Source organism: Castanea sativa, chromosome 12, assembly GCF_040712315.1.
Source record: "Castanea sativa cultivar Marrone di Chiusa Pesio chromosome 12, ASM4071231v1".
NCBI classification, from domain to species: domain Eukaryota; kingdom Viridiplantae; phylum Streptophyta; class Magnoliopsida; order Fagales; family Fagaceae; genus Castanea; species Castanea sativa.
Window position 1 is genome coordinate 7162663 of NC_134024.1, and position 20514 is coordinate 7183176.

Below are 20514 nucleotides of genomic sequence, written 5' to 3' on the forward strand. Positions count from 1 at the left end.
ACTCAATAATAATATATTACTTATTTGAATTGATATGAACTCAATAATATATGACTTATTTAAATTGACATGAAAGATTATATTTAAACAAAACTTATATATTAAAAATATAAAAAATAAAATGAATTAAAAATCTCTATAATTTTAATTTAGTTCTCTCACAAAATATGGAAATATGCAATCATAGTTTTAGGCAAATAGCAAACGCATGGTGTGTGTATATATTTCTGATGATTTTAGTTTTATACAATTTCATTTTGATCCTACAATTTGGCCCTTTTAAAAATGATTTTTAATTTCTTCATGTGAATAGTCACATAATAAATTTGAGGAAAGAGACTTAGAAGTAAACTCTATCCTTGTTAGTACAAGATATAATTACATAAACAAAAAGAAAGGAATAGACAGAAACAATTGGCATTCAAGATATACTTGGCTAGAATGGCCATGCACGACGTTTTCTAGTTGACCAATCTTAATTAACAGTGAATTTTCCGAAGTAATTATTACTCAAATATAATAATTACTTTGGAAAAATGATTATTATATTTGAGAATCATTACTTTGTTCAGAATGCTCTAGAGAAGATGTATGTATATATACTATATAGTACAGTCAGAATTGAAAACAAATGGCCAGTTATTTTGTGACTACAATGCAAAGTCAAAATATGATTACAGAAAGAACAAAGCACCTACAGTTGTTTCTGTAAGAGCCAAGAGCCAAGAGATCAGAAAACTCACTTTTAAAATTTAATGGCTTTTTTTTTTTTTGGACATTTTCTGTAGTCTTTGTTCTCACCGTCCAAACATTTCTTTCTTGCAATCATTCCATGTTCTGACTGCTTTGAGAAATTGGGTTTCAGAAATATCAAGTCAAGAATATACATCCTTATGCACCTTGTAGTTTTCTACTTTCTACACAACACAAAATATTTAAGTATCTATTATTAGTGCCTAGAAGATAGTGGAGGTGGGGGGTCCCCAGTTGATAGAAGCATCCTTTGGCAAGTTAGTTCCATCCACTTTCATCAAAACCATTTAACATTTGATTTTTTTTTTTTTTTTGTCCAAATTGGTGGTCAAAACATGGAAGATTTTGTACATCAATAATAGGTAATATGCCTACTTAATTGCTGTTTTCAACTATGGACTAGAACAACATATGACAATAAAATAACAGAAACCATGCACATGATATGATTTTGGGAATTTAAAGATAGTCTTTTCAACAGAGAATCCAATGGTCTATTTGACTGTGACTTTAAAAATATCATTAGGCATCAAACTTCTTAATTACCAGCAAAAGCTGCGAGACTCATTTCTTTTTAGAAGTGCTCCTCAGTGCTGACTTTGTTTTTTCATCCTCTTCTCTGTTACAACATTTTTATTGGAACTCATTTATCTAACACAATTCAACTTCACCATTACACTATGGCTGATCATAGCACACTTAGATTACTGGATACCTCTAGAGCATGTCTAGTCTCTTTCTATGGATAGATTAGTCCTCTCTAATCGAAGGCACAGAATATCAATAGCACAATTACTCTGTGGTTTCTCAACCGAGTTAGAACTGCATACATAGTCTACGCACAATCATGGATGGAACTTTTGTGAATTCGACTTGATAGTGACATCTACTCCCTTAAAAATTAGGTGGCCTTAGTGACAAAAAAGAATTCCCACCCCCCTTTTTTTTCTCTCTCTTGAACATGATTTCTCATGGAACTTGGATTAGTCTCCAGTAAGTTCTATTTGACAGGATAAAAAGCTCCCTCATCTCACATTTCTTGTGAGAAAGAATATAGCCCTTTTCTTCTTGCAAAAATCATGGTTCCCATTTCACCAATTGATTCAAGTAAATGTCCAATCATTAAGGGAAGGGTTCAGAGGGTAAACAATGACCAAGCTTTCTATAGATTGGTCCCTATCCACAAAGTAAAAGGTCCAAAACTAGCTGTTTATTTGTTGTGCTTATTATTTTCCATGTCCATTATTTTTTGGATGAATTACACAAATTTGAACAAGTAACAGTAAAGACAAATAAAGAACAATATGTACACACAATAGAGATAAGAATTTACATGAATTTGCCTACATCCATGGAGAGAAAAATCAACTCCACTATTCTCGATTAATATATCAGTGCTCAATCTCTCACATAGCTGCCTCACAACAAAGGCTCACTGACTGTGATTACTCTCTTTGTTTCACTCTAAGTTCTTTTAAAAGTCTTTTCCTCTCCCGCATATGGGAAGACCTTATGGCCAAAACCACCAAAACTTCTATTCCTTCATGAACACGATATATAATATTACGCCTTGATAATGAATACCAATTGTTTCTTTGACAATGAATAGATTTTAAAAGAGGTAGCCAAGTCAACTTCCATTTTATACCAAGAAAACCAAATAGGTAACCATGTCAAAATAAGAACTTGAAACAATTCCTATTAATTACTCTAGGTATTGTCCTTATGTTAAGAAACTCTGATACTTACGTGTATGTTGGTCCAAATCCATGTTTTCCTATAAAAGAATGAATTATCCATGTTGTATAAATCTTTTGTCCAAACAATGAATAGACTTTTGGATATTATAATTGTTTCTTTCAGTTCTCCTACTGGGCTTAATACTGATGCATCTTGATACTAAGATGTTCTTTCCAATCAGTGAGGAGATATAACAGGATCAGTCCTATTAATGAACTCGATCAGCTCATTCTGGTGAATGAGAATAGATTTTCTGGGCAGGTTTTAACAGACCAGGAATGAATGGTCAATCCTTGAGATGCATCTCTCATAAATCCTGACTTAAGTTTAGCCATCACTATGTTGCAGTAATTACAATTACTGAACTTCAGAAGTTAAATATGACATTAACAAAGGTCCTAGCATTCTTTTTAGACTATTCTGACTTTCCCAAACTAACATTATAAAGGTATAAGACATGTACATTTAAATTATACATACAAAATGTGTGGAAATCTATGTTGATTTATTTACATTTTGAGAGGTTTAAGTTTATAAAGACAGCTGAGATGACATCCAAATTCCAAGTGACACGATACCAATTGTAGCAAAAGCTTGGCCCAATTCAAATACAAACTTTTGTTGCTGAAGTGGCAAACTTTGCCAATCTGTCCGCCTATGCACAAGTCAGAACCAAGGCAAAATGAGAAAGATTAACAGAAATAGTCAGAAGATGGTAAAATTCCATCTCTAAATAATCAAACAAAGTGAATAACTATACACACAGTATTACAAGAATAATAGGTGCCAACAAAAATTTTGGACCATATTTTGAACTTTAGCTCATAAACAATTAAACCTCCAGTTGGAAAAGAACATTTAACTGTGAATCTTGAGATCCATTGTCATTTTAATGATGTATAAATTTTTGGTCAGAGGATGAATCAGATTTATTAGTCAACTCAAATTGGCTTCACCAATAAATTATAAAAGTTATATATGAACGAATAGGTGCATACCCTAAATCAGCAATGATAATGCTAATATTATCTTCTGATCGTCGATCCTGCAGGGCATATGCATTTTTAGGTCATTATAAGTTCCCAAGTAAAATACCTAACCAATCTGTGTAGATTAAAAAAAATGATCATTTAATGCATTACCAGAACTGCTTGAGCCAGTGCTTCACAAGCTAGCTGAAATCAGAATAAGAGGAAAGTTAACACTGCCCATGATTAAAATATAAATGAAAAGAAAAGAATATGAAATTTATACAGACTTTTAGGTTATAACAATGCTATGGAACTAGTATAATAAGTACTAACACAATACCTGAACATCTCCATGCTGTCGAAGTTGATTTCTAACAAAATTAACTGCATCTGAGCTGAAAAGCAATAGCAAAAACGTTAAGCAACTGTATACCAGCCAAAAAAAAAAAAGCAAAAGTGCTAAGTGATTCTCCTCTGTTAATGTTATCAGACAAAGGAAGCTAATTAAAAAAATTGCAGGTGCTTTTAACTTGACCGCCTAATGAAATAGCCAAGAGTAAAAAGGAGGCCCAACAGACCTGTTCATGTAATCCCATAAGCCATCAGATGCTAACAGTACAAACTCTGCATCTGACCCAAGAGTTACTTGAAAAATATCAGGACATGCAATAACCAAGTCTGCATTGAATTGCACACTGTACAAAGTAAATGTGTTAACTGTCAAATAAATCTTATCAAGTCTGCCGGATTCTATCAACTGCTATCATACTAAAAAGGGAGTATCCAACTTATGCCAAAACTATTTTAGAAACCTCATGAAATAAGAACTTAGAAAAGATACATCCAAATCATTATGGTGGCAACCAAATTCATAATTTTGAATCATTATATTCAGACCAAGAAAAGATACATCCATATCATTTGATAAATTTAAATGGTTTTTGATTTATGGGGAATAACATGAAAAACTGTTTAGGAGAAGAATGGTTCCTCATCCATCCACTCTAAGGGGGAAAAATCAGATATTGGATTCTCAACCATTCGATTGGTAACCCTCAAGCACAAATTGAAGCTCCAGGAGCACTCAAATAATGACCAAATTACATATAGCTTGTGGCCTTTTGGGACTAATGCCTTGTTGTTGTTTGTGGCCAAGAATGGCCATATAGTTCATTAAGAGTTGACAACAGATTAAACTTTGTGTTTGATTTCACCCAATCATCTGATATGACTGAAAATGTGAGAACTTAACAATGAGGGCAATCCACTACAGACATATCACAACAACAACAATAAGCTGGTCTGAAGTATATGAGTGGAAACACACACATTATGAAGAAATATATGAGATTACCTACCGAGAAACAAATTTTTCAGACCATCTCCCTTCTACTACTCCTTTCTTCAGCATCCTTTTTTGTGTTAAAACACACAAAATCATCAGCAGATGCATATAGTGGTAGGCCATACATTTTAAGTTTAAAGGAAAGAATCATAATTGATAATTTTGTTCTGAAAAAGAAGATAGGAGAAAGACCGAACTCATTTTTCTTTGTCTTGAACCGCATGTCACCAAAAGCACGAGATACAGCAATGTCCCCACAAATCCTTCCATTGCCAATCTGTAGACACCATAAGAACACTTGTTACATGACATGTAATATGGATTAGATATGAACTCCAATAAAACACTGGAGTTTATATTAATAATCTAAAAAATTTGAAAGATATGAGGTTTTAATTGCAGAAACGTCAAAACAGTAAAAGCCATGTAAAGATGCCAATTGAATTAAACCGAGGATTGTCAACCAAGAATTGACATCTTAAATGTCTATTAACATTCAGGTGCTCCAACTTCCTAGTATATGGCAATCTGAGAATACAGAAGCTATATAAATTTCACCTTAGGTTATTGGACTCAGGTTCCTATTGTAAAGCTAAATAAAGTTGCGGAGAGGAGTATTGTTGACCTCAAATTCTTGGAACAAGGCAAAATCAGTGAAGATGAGATGTCAATTCAAAACATCAACCACCCCGGTTTACTAAGGTAAATGGATTTTTGCACTTCCGTAGCAGTTTCAAAACTTTCTTTATTATTTGGAAGAAAATGAACAGAAAGACACACCCATCCACCTGCATCTCTAACTCTTTTGATTTCTTGAAGTGAGGCTCTGTTGCTTCCATAAGGCCTATGAGGATTGGTTAAGACTTCTGTTTTTCCAGAACGAGATAGAGCCTGCATCAACGAGTTCACCAAGAAAACGTGAAAAATCATTAAAATAGTCTAATCTCTTCTTTCATTAAGCTCAATCTAATTCCTGAAAACTTATAAGAGGAAAAAAATTCTTGGAGTCAGCTACTTTGACCCTTTTTTTTTTTTCTTTCTGTTTTTGGTTGTATTTCCCTTGCTTCTCGTATATTTTAATGGAATCGAGTTTGAAAAAATATCTATAGATAATTCTAAATTCCTCAAAAAAAGTGCTGGAAAACATTCATGGGCTCCTAAATTAATGCTAGGGTGGGATACATACCACACATGAGTCACCAACATGTGAAATAAACAGTGTGTCATTGCCAAGGAACATAACAGTAGCTGTTGATCCCGATTCGTCTTCCTCCCCAGCCATTTCAAGCCTTTACAAAATGAAACACCATCTAAACCATCAATGCAATGATATTGAGTATACAATCATATTGAGACTATATGGTTTCTATGTGTTAGGCTGACCAAGACAGATTTTTGCCTAAAACATTTATTTGCCTACCAATTTAACAACTTTGCATCAGCTTTTGCAAAAGCCTCCTGTAAAGCCTCTCTAATGGTTTTGAGATCTTTTCCACTCAAAAGCAACCCGCCTTGTAAAGCTTCAACACACTCTTTATAAAGCTCATCCCTGTGATTGGTACATAAAATCAGATAGGATGTTGCAAAGATAATTTAATTGAGAATAAATTGCTCCTGATTATATTCCAGAGCATTCTTTATAAAAAATCCAGGCATAAGCAAGGGGCTCAAGTATGAATTCAGCATGACATGTGATGATAAAATTTTATTGAGTGGATATCATACCTCCAAACAATAGTGTTGTTTAAACCCTATACAGAATAAGATAGAATGTTCCATTTATCCACACCATGTATAGGTCAAGTAACATTTATTCTATTTGAGATACTTGGATATAATTTGAGGAGTCCCTCCTAATATAAAGAGGATACATTTAATTTACTTATTTAATGAAAAGGTCAAGAAAAATTCTGCAAATCAACTCAAAATTTTCAAATCCTAATTGCAATGCTTACACCAAGAGCCTTGTAGTTCAACTGACACCTCTTGGTGTTTCTAACGGAGACGTCCATTTATTATACCATTTGAATTTTTGCCTAATATCCAAACTGATATGTAGAACTAAAATGGTGTTTCTAAGACATGTTAAATACATGGTTTCAATGCTACATATTAGTTTGGATATTACACACATCTCTAAGGCAAAAATTCAATAGTATTCATGCTATACAGAAATCGTGTCCTAGAAAGACTATTTCAATTCTATATATCAGTTTGGAAATCAGACAACCAAATCTTTAAGGTTTGGAGATCTCTAACACAAAAATTCGCATAGTATTCATTTTATGCTGAAATCTTGTCGTAAAAACACTATTTTAGTTCTACCACTTGCTCCAAAAGCTTACACTTTTAGGAAATGACAGATTTAATCATTAAAATACCATTCTAACAAGAAGAAATCAAGAAAATACAAACAAAGCATGGAAACCCACCAAGCCCATCAACATAAATGCTACTCCAATATTGCATACAATATAAAAAACAAAACATTAAACCATACAAACAAGAAAAGAAACCTAATATTCTTCTACTTTACTACACAAATTTCCATGTAGTCTAACCTGAGGAAGTTGACTGAAGACAACCCACCATGGCCATCAAACACAGCAGCAAAGTAGAAGCCATCAAAGCCATCAGACCTGACAAGAATATCATCTTCCATCTCTTCCCTGCGACCCTGCAGAGCCGTTGATCCCCATCGAACACCGGCTACACCACCAGTGAGTGATGATGGTGCATCTATAGCAAGAGCAGAGCAACATGGGGCTCTTGCTTTGGTAGTGGTACTACTACTAGTATATTTCTTAGGTGGCTTGAAGCTAGAGCTACAGTGGATCAGCTTTGTTAAGAGGAACTTCTGTAACTGTGGGGTTAGTAGTGCCATTAAACTGAGTTTGAAACACTCAGTTGGATGTGGGTTCAAAGTGCTTGGAACAGTTAGTTGTGAGAGAAGTGGGGGTGGTTTGGTTTTTGTGGAGGATAAGAGAGAGTGAAGGAAGGCCTTTAACTGATTTAACGGATTGGATTCAAGATGTGGTGGAAATCACAGAAGCCTCTGATTTTGCCAAGTCAGATGTGACCCAGTAGTTGGTGGGTCCAATAAAAATTCACTTTTTGTTTGTGATTTTTTTTTTTTTTTTTTTGGGGTTTTTGGTAAAAATGAAAATGTTTTGATAGAGAAAATTACATTTTCTGAAATGGTGCTTGTTTCCAATTTGAGCTCCCAAATTGCCACAAATTTTTACCCTAGGATCATTTTTCATGAATGAAAGCTTTTGCTCATATAATTATAAGGAATTTTAATAAATATTAATAATTTTTTGTGCGGGGCATATGATAGAAAATATTTTCTGACTTACTCAGATTCACAACTAAACAATCAAAGGGAAAAACAATCAATTTAAAAAAAAAATAAAATAAAATTTAGAAATCATTTAGTATAAAAAAAAAAAATGAAGAGTGGATAAATTCATTTGATATTAAAGGAGGCTGAGATTCAGATATATTATTGGGAAATTGTCAAACATGACTATTTGCTTTTCTACAGAATGCTTGGCTGTGGTTTTTCTTACTCTTTTTTTTTTTTTTTGAGAGAAATTTTTCTTATTTCTTAGAAAATTATAGGCAGTTCTTTTCTTCTTTTTTTTTAATAAGAGAATTATATAGGCAGCTTAGAAACCACAATTGGTTCATCGTATATTTGATTTACCCACAAGCTTTGCTTCTGAAGAAAGAACATGATGAGTACTTCTTTAAATAGTACTGCTTCAAGTTGATAAGAAAATGAAAATACCTTTTATAATCCTTTCATTAAATCTCAAAAAATGAGTTTTACAGTGCTTATACGAGACTGATTGAATCCATCATCGATTCATAATCTTATTCTCTTCTATTGTTTACGAGAAAGAAATTTCATTTGATCCAAAATTCGTAACTCATTAGGAAGCGTAAAAGAAAATCTGTGTTAGCACCAATTTGCTTGGCCAAAGAAATGACCAGTTATTTGCACCAGATGTTATGTTTCATTGATAATCTGTATAATATGAAGTGTAATATTTATTGTTGTTACTGTTGAATCACATCAGTCTAGTATTTCAATATACTTCAATTTATTTATAATAATTAGTAAATTATCCGTGCTATGCACGGATAATATTATAATGTTTTATATAAATTTGTTTTTGAAAAATGTTATATATATATATATTATAGCATATTTATTGTAAAACTTTATTAGTAATGAGTTCATCATAAAAAGTAACAATTATAAATTGCACACACATGTCTATTATAATTATTTTGTTCAAGTAATGAGCAATAATTAAAACGACTTTGGAGTAATGTATAATAAAATTTGATAAAAGCATATTAATTCATTCTATATTATTGATTTTTATTATGTGATGTAATAAAAAACTACATTACGAAATCTTTTTTTTTCTTCAATACTTTGTTATTGCAGTATGGTGACGCTTGTTATCATCATCAGTTTCTTCATCTTCAACGTTTGAAGTTTAGTCTATCTATATTTGTTCAAATTTTGAGCTTTCATCATTTTTTTCCTTTTATTGCATCATTTGTGTTAATCACTAATGAATTGGCACCGGAAGATTCTTGATTGAATCTTACAAAGTTTGGACTTTGTTGCTAAGATTTTTTGTAGGTATTTGCATTCACATTAGATTTCAATAATGTGACAGTTTTTTGTAAAAAAAAAAATTAATTAATTTTGGAATAGTGCAGCAAAAAGAATTAATATAACATATTGGAGTGTGTATAATTTTTTTTTTCTTCCATATCTTCTGGTCATTTGAAGGTGCATCAAAAATCTTAGCAACTATGTAATTTTCAAAACCATCCATTAAATTGAATTCAATCAAATGAAGTAGAAAAATCCATTTTTTTCCTTTTTTTTTTTAAATCACCTGGTAATTCTTCTCTGATATCAATAGTTTTACAATAATTTAAATAAGTTGTACATCAATTTGTTTTTTAGCAAGATCTCGATCAAATATCACGAAAATTATTTTGTCAGTTGCATCAAAAACTTCAATTTTAATCTTGTATTTGAAGTAGTTTGCAATGGTAAATATATATATATATATATATATAGTTATAGTGAGATAAATATATTATAAATATTTGGAGAGTATGAAATTAATGTGAGTGTCTCTAACTTTGGGATAGAAATATTTGTTTTTGTTTCACATTTTGCACACCAAAATGATCATACTTGTAGTTTGACATTCCTTTCATAAATCATGCACAAAATGTAATATCAACTCATTGTTGTATCAATGTTACTTATTGTTGCAATACCCTAGTAATTCACATCTTGCAATGAACTTTGAAATTAATATGTATTGATAAGGATATTTTCAAAGGGAGATAAACTCATTGCATACAAAGAAGCTGACAAGTTCATTAAGCCCGTCAGCTTCATGTACGTGAGAAGTAGCACAACGAGTCCATAAGCCGACGACGTCGCCCCAATACTCACGGCATCCATGCAAGACGGCGAAAGTAGAGAAGTCAACGGGATGAAGAACATGACGAGTCTAGTGTGGCCTTGCTTGACCTCCATGAATATTTATACAAGGAAATATCTTGTGTCTCATGATTAACCCTAATCAAGGGAATCCCTATAAGGAGAGGATCCTGCAATATACACGTATTAATGAGGATCATCCTTGCAAGGAAAGACCCTCTTCGCCAAGAAACGGATGTCAACTCTACGATACTATAAAATCTCAAAGCCCTCATAAACCAAGGTACGCATAATTCACCCTAACTCTAGCACTCTAGAGTTGTGAAAGTTTTCTAATTTGACCTTCGAAGGGTATGTGGCCGGTACCACACCGGTACTCTCTATAGGGTCTTCATCTTTTTGTATTGTACAGGTTTTTGTCTAGAGTACATGAGCATTGTGCAACTTACTGATGATTTTCAGCATCATCAGTTAGCGCCGTCTGTGGGAACAAAACTTTGTAAGCCATACTACCACTTCCCGAACAAAGAGTTACATGGTACTTACTCGCTCGATGGTGACCACCAACAACAATTAAGGAGACAAACCACGTACCACCGCCCTCAAGAGACAGGTTCAAACTCTTACCACGGCCGTAGAATGCCTCACCAAGCAAAACCATGATCTAGAGGATGTTGAAAATCTAGTTTTATATCTCATAAAAAACACACAGCGGAAGCAACAAACACGAATCTACTTCATCCATGATTGATAACATACACTATGTAAATTTCAGAATTTAAGAACAAGAGAATGTACCTTGGTGTGGTGAAATTCAAAAAAAAATATTAGAAGTACTTGGAAACACTTTTAATCTTCACTTCAATTATACTTTACGCCTAAGAAGTGTGATATTTCAATCAGTTTCCAAGGGAGAATAATCGAGTGACTTCTACCCACACATACACACCATTTCACAATAATGTATCATCTATAAAATTCTGTATGTTTCTTCCTTTATATCTAACTGATTATCTAATTGGACTAACTATATAAATATAATTGCACTCTAGGTCTTATTAATAGATTATATCCCAAGACTTTATTATACATGCAACTCCTTCATAATATATTCGTAGTAATACAAAGTCATGAATGTAGACTGCCCCTTTAAAAATTACTACATCTTAATCCTTGAGTACCCGATTTAATTTTTTAAGTTATTCATTATATATTTATGAAATCCAATTTTATAAATATATACTTTAATATCTCCTTACTAAAGTGGTTAGGCCCAACACTCTGAATAACTAAATCCAATAAACTTATCTTAAGGGAATATTTTATATCTCCGTTAAGAGATTATGAATTTCATCTTGAGAATATATGTTCCATCAACACTAAATGTGGTTGTCCAACGTACTGAGGTTTTGATCGTGACTTTAGATCTCACTCTTGATATATCAAAGCAACCTACACCTCATGATTAGATTCTTATTCTCTCAGGATTAAGAGTTTATGCAAATAGAAGTCGTGAGATTTATTATTCATTTGACAATCATTAGGAGAATAATAAATCTCACAGCGGTCCAATTCAATATGTCTTAACTCTTAAAATATATCAACATATCAACTAGAAGTCTCCACTTCCATGATCAAGACAAATCATCTTAATTGATATGTTATAGTCTTTGCAGATGAAATGCCCAATTTCGTCATCGACTACGAACCAAAATTCGAAATGTACAAAGAACTCGTGATCTATATCTTTTGTGACTAACACATAAATCACATACTATACATCTCATGGACTATATGATAACGTCCAAATATTCATGTTACCATTATTTTAGATAATAAAGAAACAACTTTATTAATCATAACATTAAATCACACATAATGTCATACATAGCATCATACAATAGAATTTAAGGGCACTAATCCTGACAGAGGAGCAACTAAATCAAAAGAACATAGGGCTTAACACTCAAAAGGAGGACCAAGAAGGCACCAGCGCTGAGAGAAGGGACCAAGAGGGGCCGGAGGGTAGCAACGCCCCAACCAGACAAGAGCAACAGGATACAAGCCGTCCATTTACCACATATACAACTCCACCATACATGGTCGCGAAAATGCAGATGATGAAGGAACGGATGGATTTCTTGATGAATGCCTTCAGAGGACAGATGTCTAGCGACCTTGACGAGTTGGTCCATCGAACTAATTCACCATTCACTACATTCGTCACTTCGTTTCCCCTTCCACCAAAGTTTTGCATGCCGCAGGTAGAAGCCTATGACGGATCCAAAGACCCCTTAGATCATAGGTAAAAAGGACCAAAAAGGGCCGGAGGGTAGCAACGCCCCAACTAGACAAGAGCGACAGGATATAAGCCGTCCATCTACCGCAAATACGGCTTCACCATACATGGTCGCGGAGATGCAAATGATGAAGGAACGGATGGATTTCATGATGAACGCCCTTAGAGGACGGGTGTCTAGCGACCTCGACAAGTTGGTCCATCGAACTGATTCACTATTCACTGCATCGGTCACTTCCTTTCCCCTTCCACCAAAGTTCTGCATGCTGCAGGTAGAAGCCTACGACGAATCCAAGGACCCCTTAGATCACCTGGAGTCTTTCAAAACCCTGATGCACTTGTAAGGCGTGATGGACGAGATCATGTGCCGGGCCTTTCCCACTACGCTGAAGGGCCCTGTTAGGGTTTGGTTCAGTAGGTTGACGCCAAACTCCATTAGTACCTTCAAGGAGTTGAGCGCCCAATTTCCCTTGCACTTTATCGGGGGGCATAGGTATAAAAAGTCCACTGCATGCCTGATGAACATCAAGCAACGGGAGGATGAAACGTTGAAGTCTTACATTACCCGCTTTAACAAAGAGGCACTCTCAATTGATGAAGCTGACGACAAGATATTCGTGGCTGCTTTCACAAATGGGTTATGGAAGGGGAAGTTTTTGTTTTCCTTATATAAAAACAACTCGAAGACTATGTCAAACGTGCTTTATAGGGCCACTAAGTACATAAACACAGAAAACGCGCTACTTGCCCGAGAAGAGAAGCCCAAGAAGAACGGCTGGACAAGGGAAGGAAAACAACTAGGACTAGAAACCGATGGGAGGATAGGCGCTCTGAACCCCCCACTAGGAGGTTCGCAAGCTTCACCCCGCTCAATGCCCCGATCGATCAAATTTTAATGTAGATCAAAGATGAAGGAGTCTTGACGTTTCCTAGCAAGCTGAAGCGAAACCCTAGTAAGAGGTCCAAAGACAAGTACTGTCGTTTTCACTGTGATCATGGTCATGATACATCCGACTGCTATGACTTAAAGCAATAAATAAAAGCTCTTATCAGACAAGGAAAGTTGCAGAGGTTCGTCAATAAGGAAAGAACAAATGGGCTACAAGAACAGGCTGCCCGAAGGAAGAACAAGCGTCTTAGGCTGCCCCTAGGAGACATAAGAATTATTGTGGGAGGAACTACAACTTCTGGCTCATCTAAAAAGGACCGAAAACTTACCTAAGGATAGTTTAGAACATCCAGCTGACGGGCTTCGTCCCAAAGATGGCGCAAATCGACAACCCCATCATTGGATTCTTAGAGGAAGATGCTCGACGTCTCCACCACCCATATGACAATGCACTCGTCATTAGCGTACGGATAAGGGACTACAACATACACCATATCCTGGTTGACAACGGAAGCTCTGCTGACATCCTCTACTACCTAGCATTTCAGCAAATGAGGATTGAAAGAGAACGGCTGGTTCTGACCAACGCTCCGCTCGTTAGGTTCAGAGGAATAATAGTGTATCCTCTCGATGCAGTCACATTGCTCGTAACGGTTGGTGACTGCCCACAGCAGATCACTAAGGACATAACATTTTTTGTGGTCGACTGCTCATCTACCTACAATGCCATCCTTGGATGACCCACCTTTAACTCATGAAAGGCCGTGACTTCAACTTATCACCTAATGATTAAGTCCCCACTGAGTATGGAGTTGGAGAAGTATGTGGGGATCAAGTAGCGACGCGCAAGTGTTACATAGCAATGTTGGAGATGGACGACCATCTACAGCCCATGAGCATAAAAGAGCAGCGAACAGTTGTAGAACCCGTTGAAGGATTGGAAGAGCTATCCCTCGACAACTCCAGGCTTGAGCGGACGACCGGGATCGGCACCCTCGCTAGTCCACCAATCCGATAGGTGCTCACGACATTCCTAAAAGAAAATCAGGATGTCTTTGCCTAGAGCCATGAAGACATGCCTGGGATCGATCCTTCAGTTATGGTGCACAGGTTGAATGTGTCACCATCTTTCCCCCCTATCAACAAAGGAAGTGCGTGTTCGCCCAAGAATGAGACCAAGCTATAGCAGAAGAAGTCCGCAAGCTGCAGGATGCAAACTTCATTAGAGAAGTATATTGTAACACCCCATAATTTTGATACCAATTTAATTATTATACATAAATTATAAAAGATGTCTACAATTAAATGGATTAAATTGATTTGGGCCTATGATATTAAAAATAAGATAAATATTATGGGATATGAAGCCCAAGTGAGGTGGCATAAGTAAATATATGGGCCTTGATAACCCTAACCTTTTACCTATTAAGTTACACGTGTATGTACATAAGAGAGTTCCTTTTTGTTTTCAGCTGCCACACACGATTGAGCTATTTCTTTTCTTTTCTACGGCTATGCACAAGTATTTCAGGTATGGTTTGTCTTGCTGTAATTTTAGAAAGTTGAAAGATTTAGAGAGTTGGAATTATTTTATGGCTAACAATTGTCCCCACGCTTATAGGAAGACATGGGTCTTTGCATCTGTTATGTTGGTACCAAGTAAAATAATTGGCATTAGGTTCATGAATCTAAACATACTGTACATCAACTCCATTTAACAAGAGAGTGGGCAGCCTCATTGGCTTCTCTAGGGAGCCACCTATAAGACCAAAAAAAAAGGGAGTTTGGCTTCTCTAGTCGACCTATGACTTATTACAATATTACAATAGGAATTGTATGTATATAGCCGTATGATCTTCCATAGGCTTTGAGATTGATTAGGTAAGAATAGTATGTATAGCCATATGGTCCTCCATAGGCTTTAAGATTGATTTGACAGAACTATAAAATGTGACTTCTACTATTTGATTAATAGATATAAATATTAGGTTGATTCGATATGTATATATATCATGTGGTTTCTAAGGAATAGTAGAATATATAGGCTAGACTTATAGTGAAATGTTTGAGTTTTTATAGAGTTGCAGTACAACCATGCTTATTAATAGATAGAAAGAAAAAAAACATGAAACAAAACAATTAGATTAAAGCTAAAAGTGAATAGGAGAGTTACATAAACAAATGTAAAATTTTGGAAATATCAGTGTTGTCTAAGATTATATTGTCTAAGTATGAAAATAGATTTTAGGGGGAAATTCGTGTATTGATGGACCTATTTTTTTGGTGTTGCTAGGCTCTAATTATACTGATTCATTGTGACTCAAGGGTGATTGATTCATTTTATTTTTGCAACTAAGAGGTAAGTGGTGTTTACTAATTTTAGGGATTTTCCCAAAACAGTATTGATTATTAAACTATTCTATATCAAAGAAATATGTTGATATTCTATATATAAATCGATATTTTATAAATGTTTGATGTACACATTGACTATTTGTTTTATGAAAAACTTGTGGGACAACCTAAATTTATTTAAACTTGTATGTGTGAATATATCTTTATATTTTGAGAATTATGAATGGATTATTTTTGTGAGCATATTGAAATGTGTTTTGAAAACCTATGGCAAGTCGTGATTAAAAGCTCAGTATTGTATTTAGTCCTTAGCAAGAGACAATCATACTGCAACTAGTCCTTAGCAAGGGACGGTCCCAGAAAATGGGACAGTGCACATTTGATAGCTCCTTAGCAAGGGAGTATACTATTAAGGATCAAAAAAGGAAGCTCCTTAGCAAGGGGATGCACCTTTAGGTTCCAAATGAGACATCCTTAAGAAAAGAGATGAAAATGAGGTTCTAGTCTCAAAAATGGGACAGCACAACACTGTCAACGGGGTGTAAACGTTAACCATGAGAAAAATCTAGGAAATTGTTTATATGATAGTGTTGATATATATATTATGATGACTCACAATATAAAGATATTTTCTTTTATGTGAACTATTTAATGACAAAATATTGATGAGTTACAAGTTATGAATTTGTTGTAAGAATTATTTATTTGAAAGGTTTGTTCTCACACCCCAATGTTAGTAAATTCCACTTATTGAGTTATCTCACCCCTCCCCCTTCCATTTTCCCTTACAAATACATTAGAGGGATTATTGGAGTAGAGATTCTTGGAAGACAATAGTCACGAATTATTTTGTGGAACTGAGGATTTTATTATTATTTTTATGGCATTAAACTTTGTATTGGAGAATTATTTTGAGGATGTTTTGTCTTTGGTGGATTAAAGCTCTGACATTTATGATGAATTTTTTTTTTAGGTTGCTGGTTTCTTTTATTTAATATTTTTTTTATTTATGGATTATTCAGATTAAATAGACTTTTATTGCTTATGATTTTGGGGCGTTACATATACTACCCCGACTAGCTGGCCAACATGGTGATGGTCAAGAAAGTCAACGGGAAGTGGAGGATGTGTTTAGACTTCATGGACCTGAACAAAACATGCCCCAAGGATAGCTACCCCCTACCGTGGGTTGACGTCCTAGTAGACTCTACAGTCCGACATTAGTTATTGAGCTTCATGGTAGCTTTTTCTAGTTACAATCAGATCAAACTAGATAAAGCTGATCAGGAGAAGACTTTGTTCGTCACTAGCCAAAGCCTCTTCTGCTACAAAGTAATGTCGTTCGGCCTTAAGAACGCGAATGCAATATATCAGAGGCTAATGAACAAGATGTTTGCATATTAGATTGGAAGAAATATCCAAGTTTACGTTGACAACATGTTGGTAAAAAGCCGAAAGGAGGATGGCCATTTGGATGATCTTAAGGAGACCTTCGACATCCTCCGCTCTTAAAACATGAAGCTCAATCCGAGCAAGTGTGCATTTGGAGTGACGGTTGGAAAGTTCCTAGGGTTCATGGTGTCTCAAAGAGGTATTGAAGTCAACCCCGATAAGATCCAGGCAATAATGGAGATGGCACCACCAAGGAATGTGAAAGAAGTGCAAAGCCTCAACGTCAAGGTAGCCGCGCTGAATAGGTTCATATCAAGGGCGACAAACAAGTGCCTACCTTTCTTCCGCACACTGAAAAAGTCTTTTGAGTGGACGACCGAGTGTCAACAAGAATTTGAGGAGCTGAAGGCCTACCTATCTTCACCACCATTATTAAGTCCCTCAAAACCAAAGGAAGAACTATTCCTCTACTTGGCTGTATCTCTAGCTGTCGTCAGCGCAGCCTTAATCAGGGAGGAAGACAGGGTGTAGAGACCTGTATACTACACTAGCCAAGCACTCCGTGGTGCGGAGGAAAGATACCCACCGATGGAGAAGCTCGCCTTTGCTTTAGTCACCGCTGCCTATAAGCTCAAGCCATACTTCTAGGCCCACACTATGGTCGTCCTGACTGACAAGCCTCTACAGCGAGCAATGAATAATCCTGAAGCTGCCTGGTGGATGGCACTATGGGTAATAGATTTAAGTGAGTTTGACATACAATATCACCCATGAACTGCTATAAAAGGACAAGTAGTCGCCGACTTCATTGCAGAGTTCACCAATGTAGAAGGCCAAGGGGCAGAAGAACATCCTTAGTGGAGCGTCCACACGGATGGATCGTCTAACATGCAAGCTAGCGGAGTCGGTGTAGTGCTCCATTCCCCAAAAGGATACGAGATCGAATGCATGGTTCGTCTCGACTTCCCAACAACCAACAACGAAGCAGAATACGAAACCTTAGTGGCGGGGCTAAACCTTGCGAAAGCCATAGGGGTAACAAGTGTGGTAGTATATTGCGACTCTCAGGTTGTCACCATTCAGGTAAACGGTGACTTCAAATGCAAAGGGGAAAAGATGAAGAAGTATTGGAGCAGGTGCAAAAACGAATAAGGTGAGCTGCAGGCCAAGTTCGTCCAAGTTCTTAGAGAAGAAAACGAGAAAGTTGACAGCCTTGCCAAAGCCACCTCAATGGAACACATGCTTGCCCCTAGTAAGGTACTCTCTTTTGTTCAGCTCTCATCTTTGATAGATGATATCGTTGTGCAGGAAATAGACTCAATAAGTAACTGGACTACACCAATAGTTTCCTATTTGAAAAACAGCACAATACCTGACGGTAAGGAGGCCGTGAGAAACTGAAGGTTCAAGCAGCACGATTCGTTCTGATAAAGGATGTCTTATACAAGAGAAGTTTCTCCCGCCTGTACTTAAGATGTTTAGGCCCTAAAGAAGCGAACTATGTCATGAAAGAAGTCCATGAAGGGATCTGCTTGAACCAGTCGGGGTCACAGTCATTGATGCACAAACTGATTCAGACTAAATATTACTGGCTCACTACGCAGAAGGATGCACAGGCTTATGTCAAAACCTACAACAAATGTCAAAGGTTCAGCAACATTATCAAACAGCCGACAAAAAAGCACACTCCAATGACAGCTCCATGACCTTTAGCTCAATGGGGATTAAACATCATGAGCCCATTCCCAATAGTAATGAGATAGCTGAAGTTCCTAGTGGTCGGCATAGATTACTTCACCAAATGAGGAGAAGCTGAAGCTTTGGCCACCATCACAAAAAAGAACGTACAAAACTTCGTCTGGAAAAAAATCATTTGTAGGTACGAGATTCCTAGAGTCTTGGTCTCCGAAAACAGAAAGCAATTCGGCAACGACTCCTTCAGGGACTTTTGCTCACAGTTAAGGATCAAGAACCACTACTCTTCTCCTGCCCACCCACAGGCCAACGGGAAAGTTGAGGTCACAAACCGATCCTTGCTCAAAATTATCAAGATTCGGCTTGAGGGGGCAAAGGGTATATGGCCAGAAGAGTTACCAAGCATATTATGGGCATACAGGACAACAGCCAGAACGCCTACAGGAGAGATGCCATTTCGGTTAGCATACAGCAGCGAGGCAATTATCCCTGTTGAGGTCGGACTCACAAGCTATAGAGTGGACAACCATGACGAGAGTAGAAACGACGAGGCCATGCGTCTACAGCTTGACCTAGTGGATGAAGTCAGGGCAACAACTGCACGAAGGTTAGCACGATACCAGGATCTCATGGTCAAGCACTACAACTCCAAAGTTAGACACAGAGACTTCCAAGTTGAAGACCTCATCTTGAGGAAGGCGATGGGAGCTACTAGAGATCCCTCTCAGGGAAAACTCGACCCTAATTGGAAGGGACCCTATAGAATCACTTCATGGCAGAGAAAAGGTACCTACCACCTGGAGACGCTGGACGGGCAGAAGTTTTACCACCCATGGAACACAGAGCACCTGAAAAGATACTACTAGTAGACGACGGCACAAAGAACAACATTCCTCATTTCCAGTTTAGTTTCTTTTAATTAATTTTTATTATCTACAGTACTTTTTAAGCCCAAAGGGCAACTTTTTATTCTTTCAAGAACAATTTTCTACTTATGCACGCATTTATCACAATAAGAGGAGTTATTCAAATATGACATGTGTATGTATATGTCTTTACAAAACTACATATGTGATTAGGTCTATAAGTGGACGAGTTCATCCCATGAGGATGCCTTGAGATTACCTAGTCCACAAGCGGATGAGTTCATTATTGGGTCCACAAGTGAACGAGTTCATTATTAGGTCCAAAAGTGGACGAGTTCATTATTAGGTCCACAAGTGGACAAGGTAATCCCATGAGGATGCCTTGAAATTTCTAAGTCCACAAGTGGACAAGTTCATTATTAGGTCCACAAGTGGACGAGGTCATCCCATGAGGATGCCTTGAAATTACTAAGTCCACAAGTGGACGAGTTCATTATTAGGTCCACAAGTGGACGAGTTCATCCCATGAGTATGCCTTGAAATTACCAAGTCCACAAGTGGACGAGTTCATTATTGAGTGCACAAGTGGACAAGTTCATCCTATGAGAATGCTTTGAAATTGCTAAGTCTACATGTGGATGAGTTCATTATTAGGTCCACAAGTGGATGAGGTCATCCCATAAGGATGCCTTGAAATTACCAAATCCAAAATTTGGACGAG

General features: G+C 36.3%; 3 protein-coding genes across 3 annotated transcripts; 2 read left to right on the forward strand and 1 right to left on the reverse strand.

The window, feature by feature from the left end:
- Positions 1–2900: 2900 nt before the first annotated feature.
- On the reverse strand, positions 2901–7790 carry LOC142621176 (protein phosphatase 2C 57). Its single transcript, XM_075794494.1, has 11 exons — positions 7371–7790; positions 6230–6358; positions 5996–6098; positions 5590–5700; positions 5007–5086; positions 4823–4876; positions 4043–4159; positions 3805–3859; positions 3636–3668; positions 3492–3538; positions 2901–3148 (listed from the first exon to the last, which is right to left on the reverse strand). The coding sequence occupies exons 1-11, from the start codon at positions 7691–7693 to the stop codon at positions 3025–3027; spliced, it is 1176 nt and encodes a 391-aa protein (XP_075650609.1). The 5' UTR covers positions 7694–7790; the 3' UTR covers positions 2901–3024.
- A 6069-nt stretch (positions 7791–13859) lies between these two features.
- LOC142620102 (uncharacterized) lies at positions 13860–14225 on the forward strand. The gene has a single exon (XM_075793529.1). The coding sequence runs from the start codon at positions 13860–13862 to the stop codon at positions 14223–14225; it is 366 nt and encodes a 121-aa protein (XP_075649644.1).
- Positions 14226–17355: 3130 nt separating this feature from the next.
- Positions 17356–17763, forward strand: LOC142620104 (putative mitochondrial protein AtMg00860). The gene has a single exon (XM_075793530.1). The coding sequence runs from the start codon at positions 17356–17358 to the stop codon at positions 17761–17763; it is 408 nt and encodes a 135-aa protein (XP_075649645.1).
- The last annotated feature ends 2751 nt before the right edge of the window (positions 17764–20514 follow it).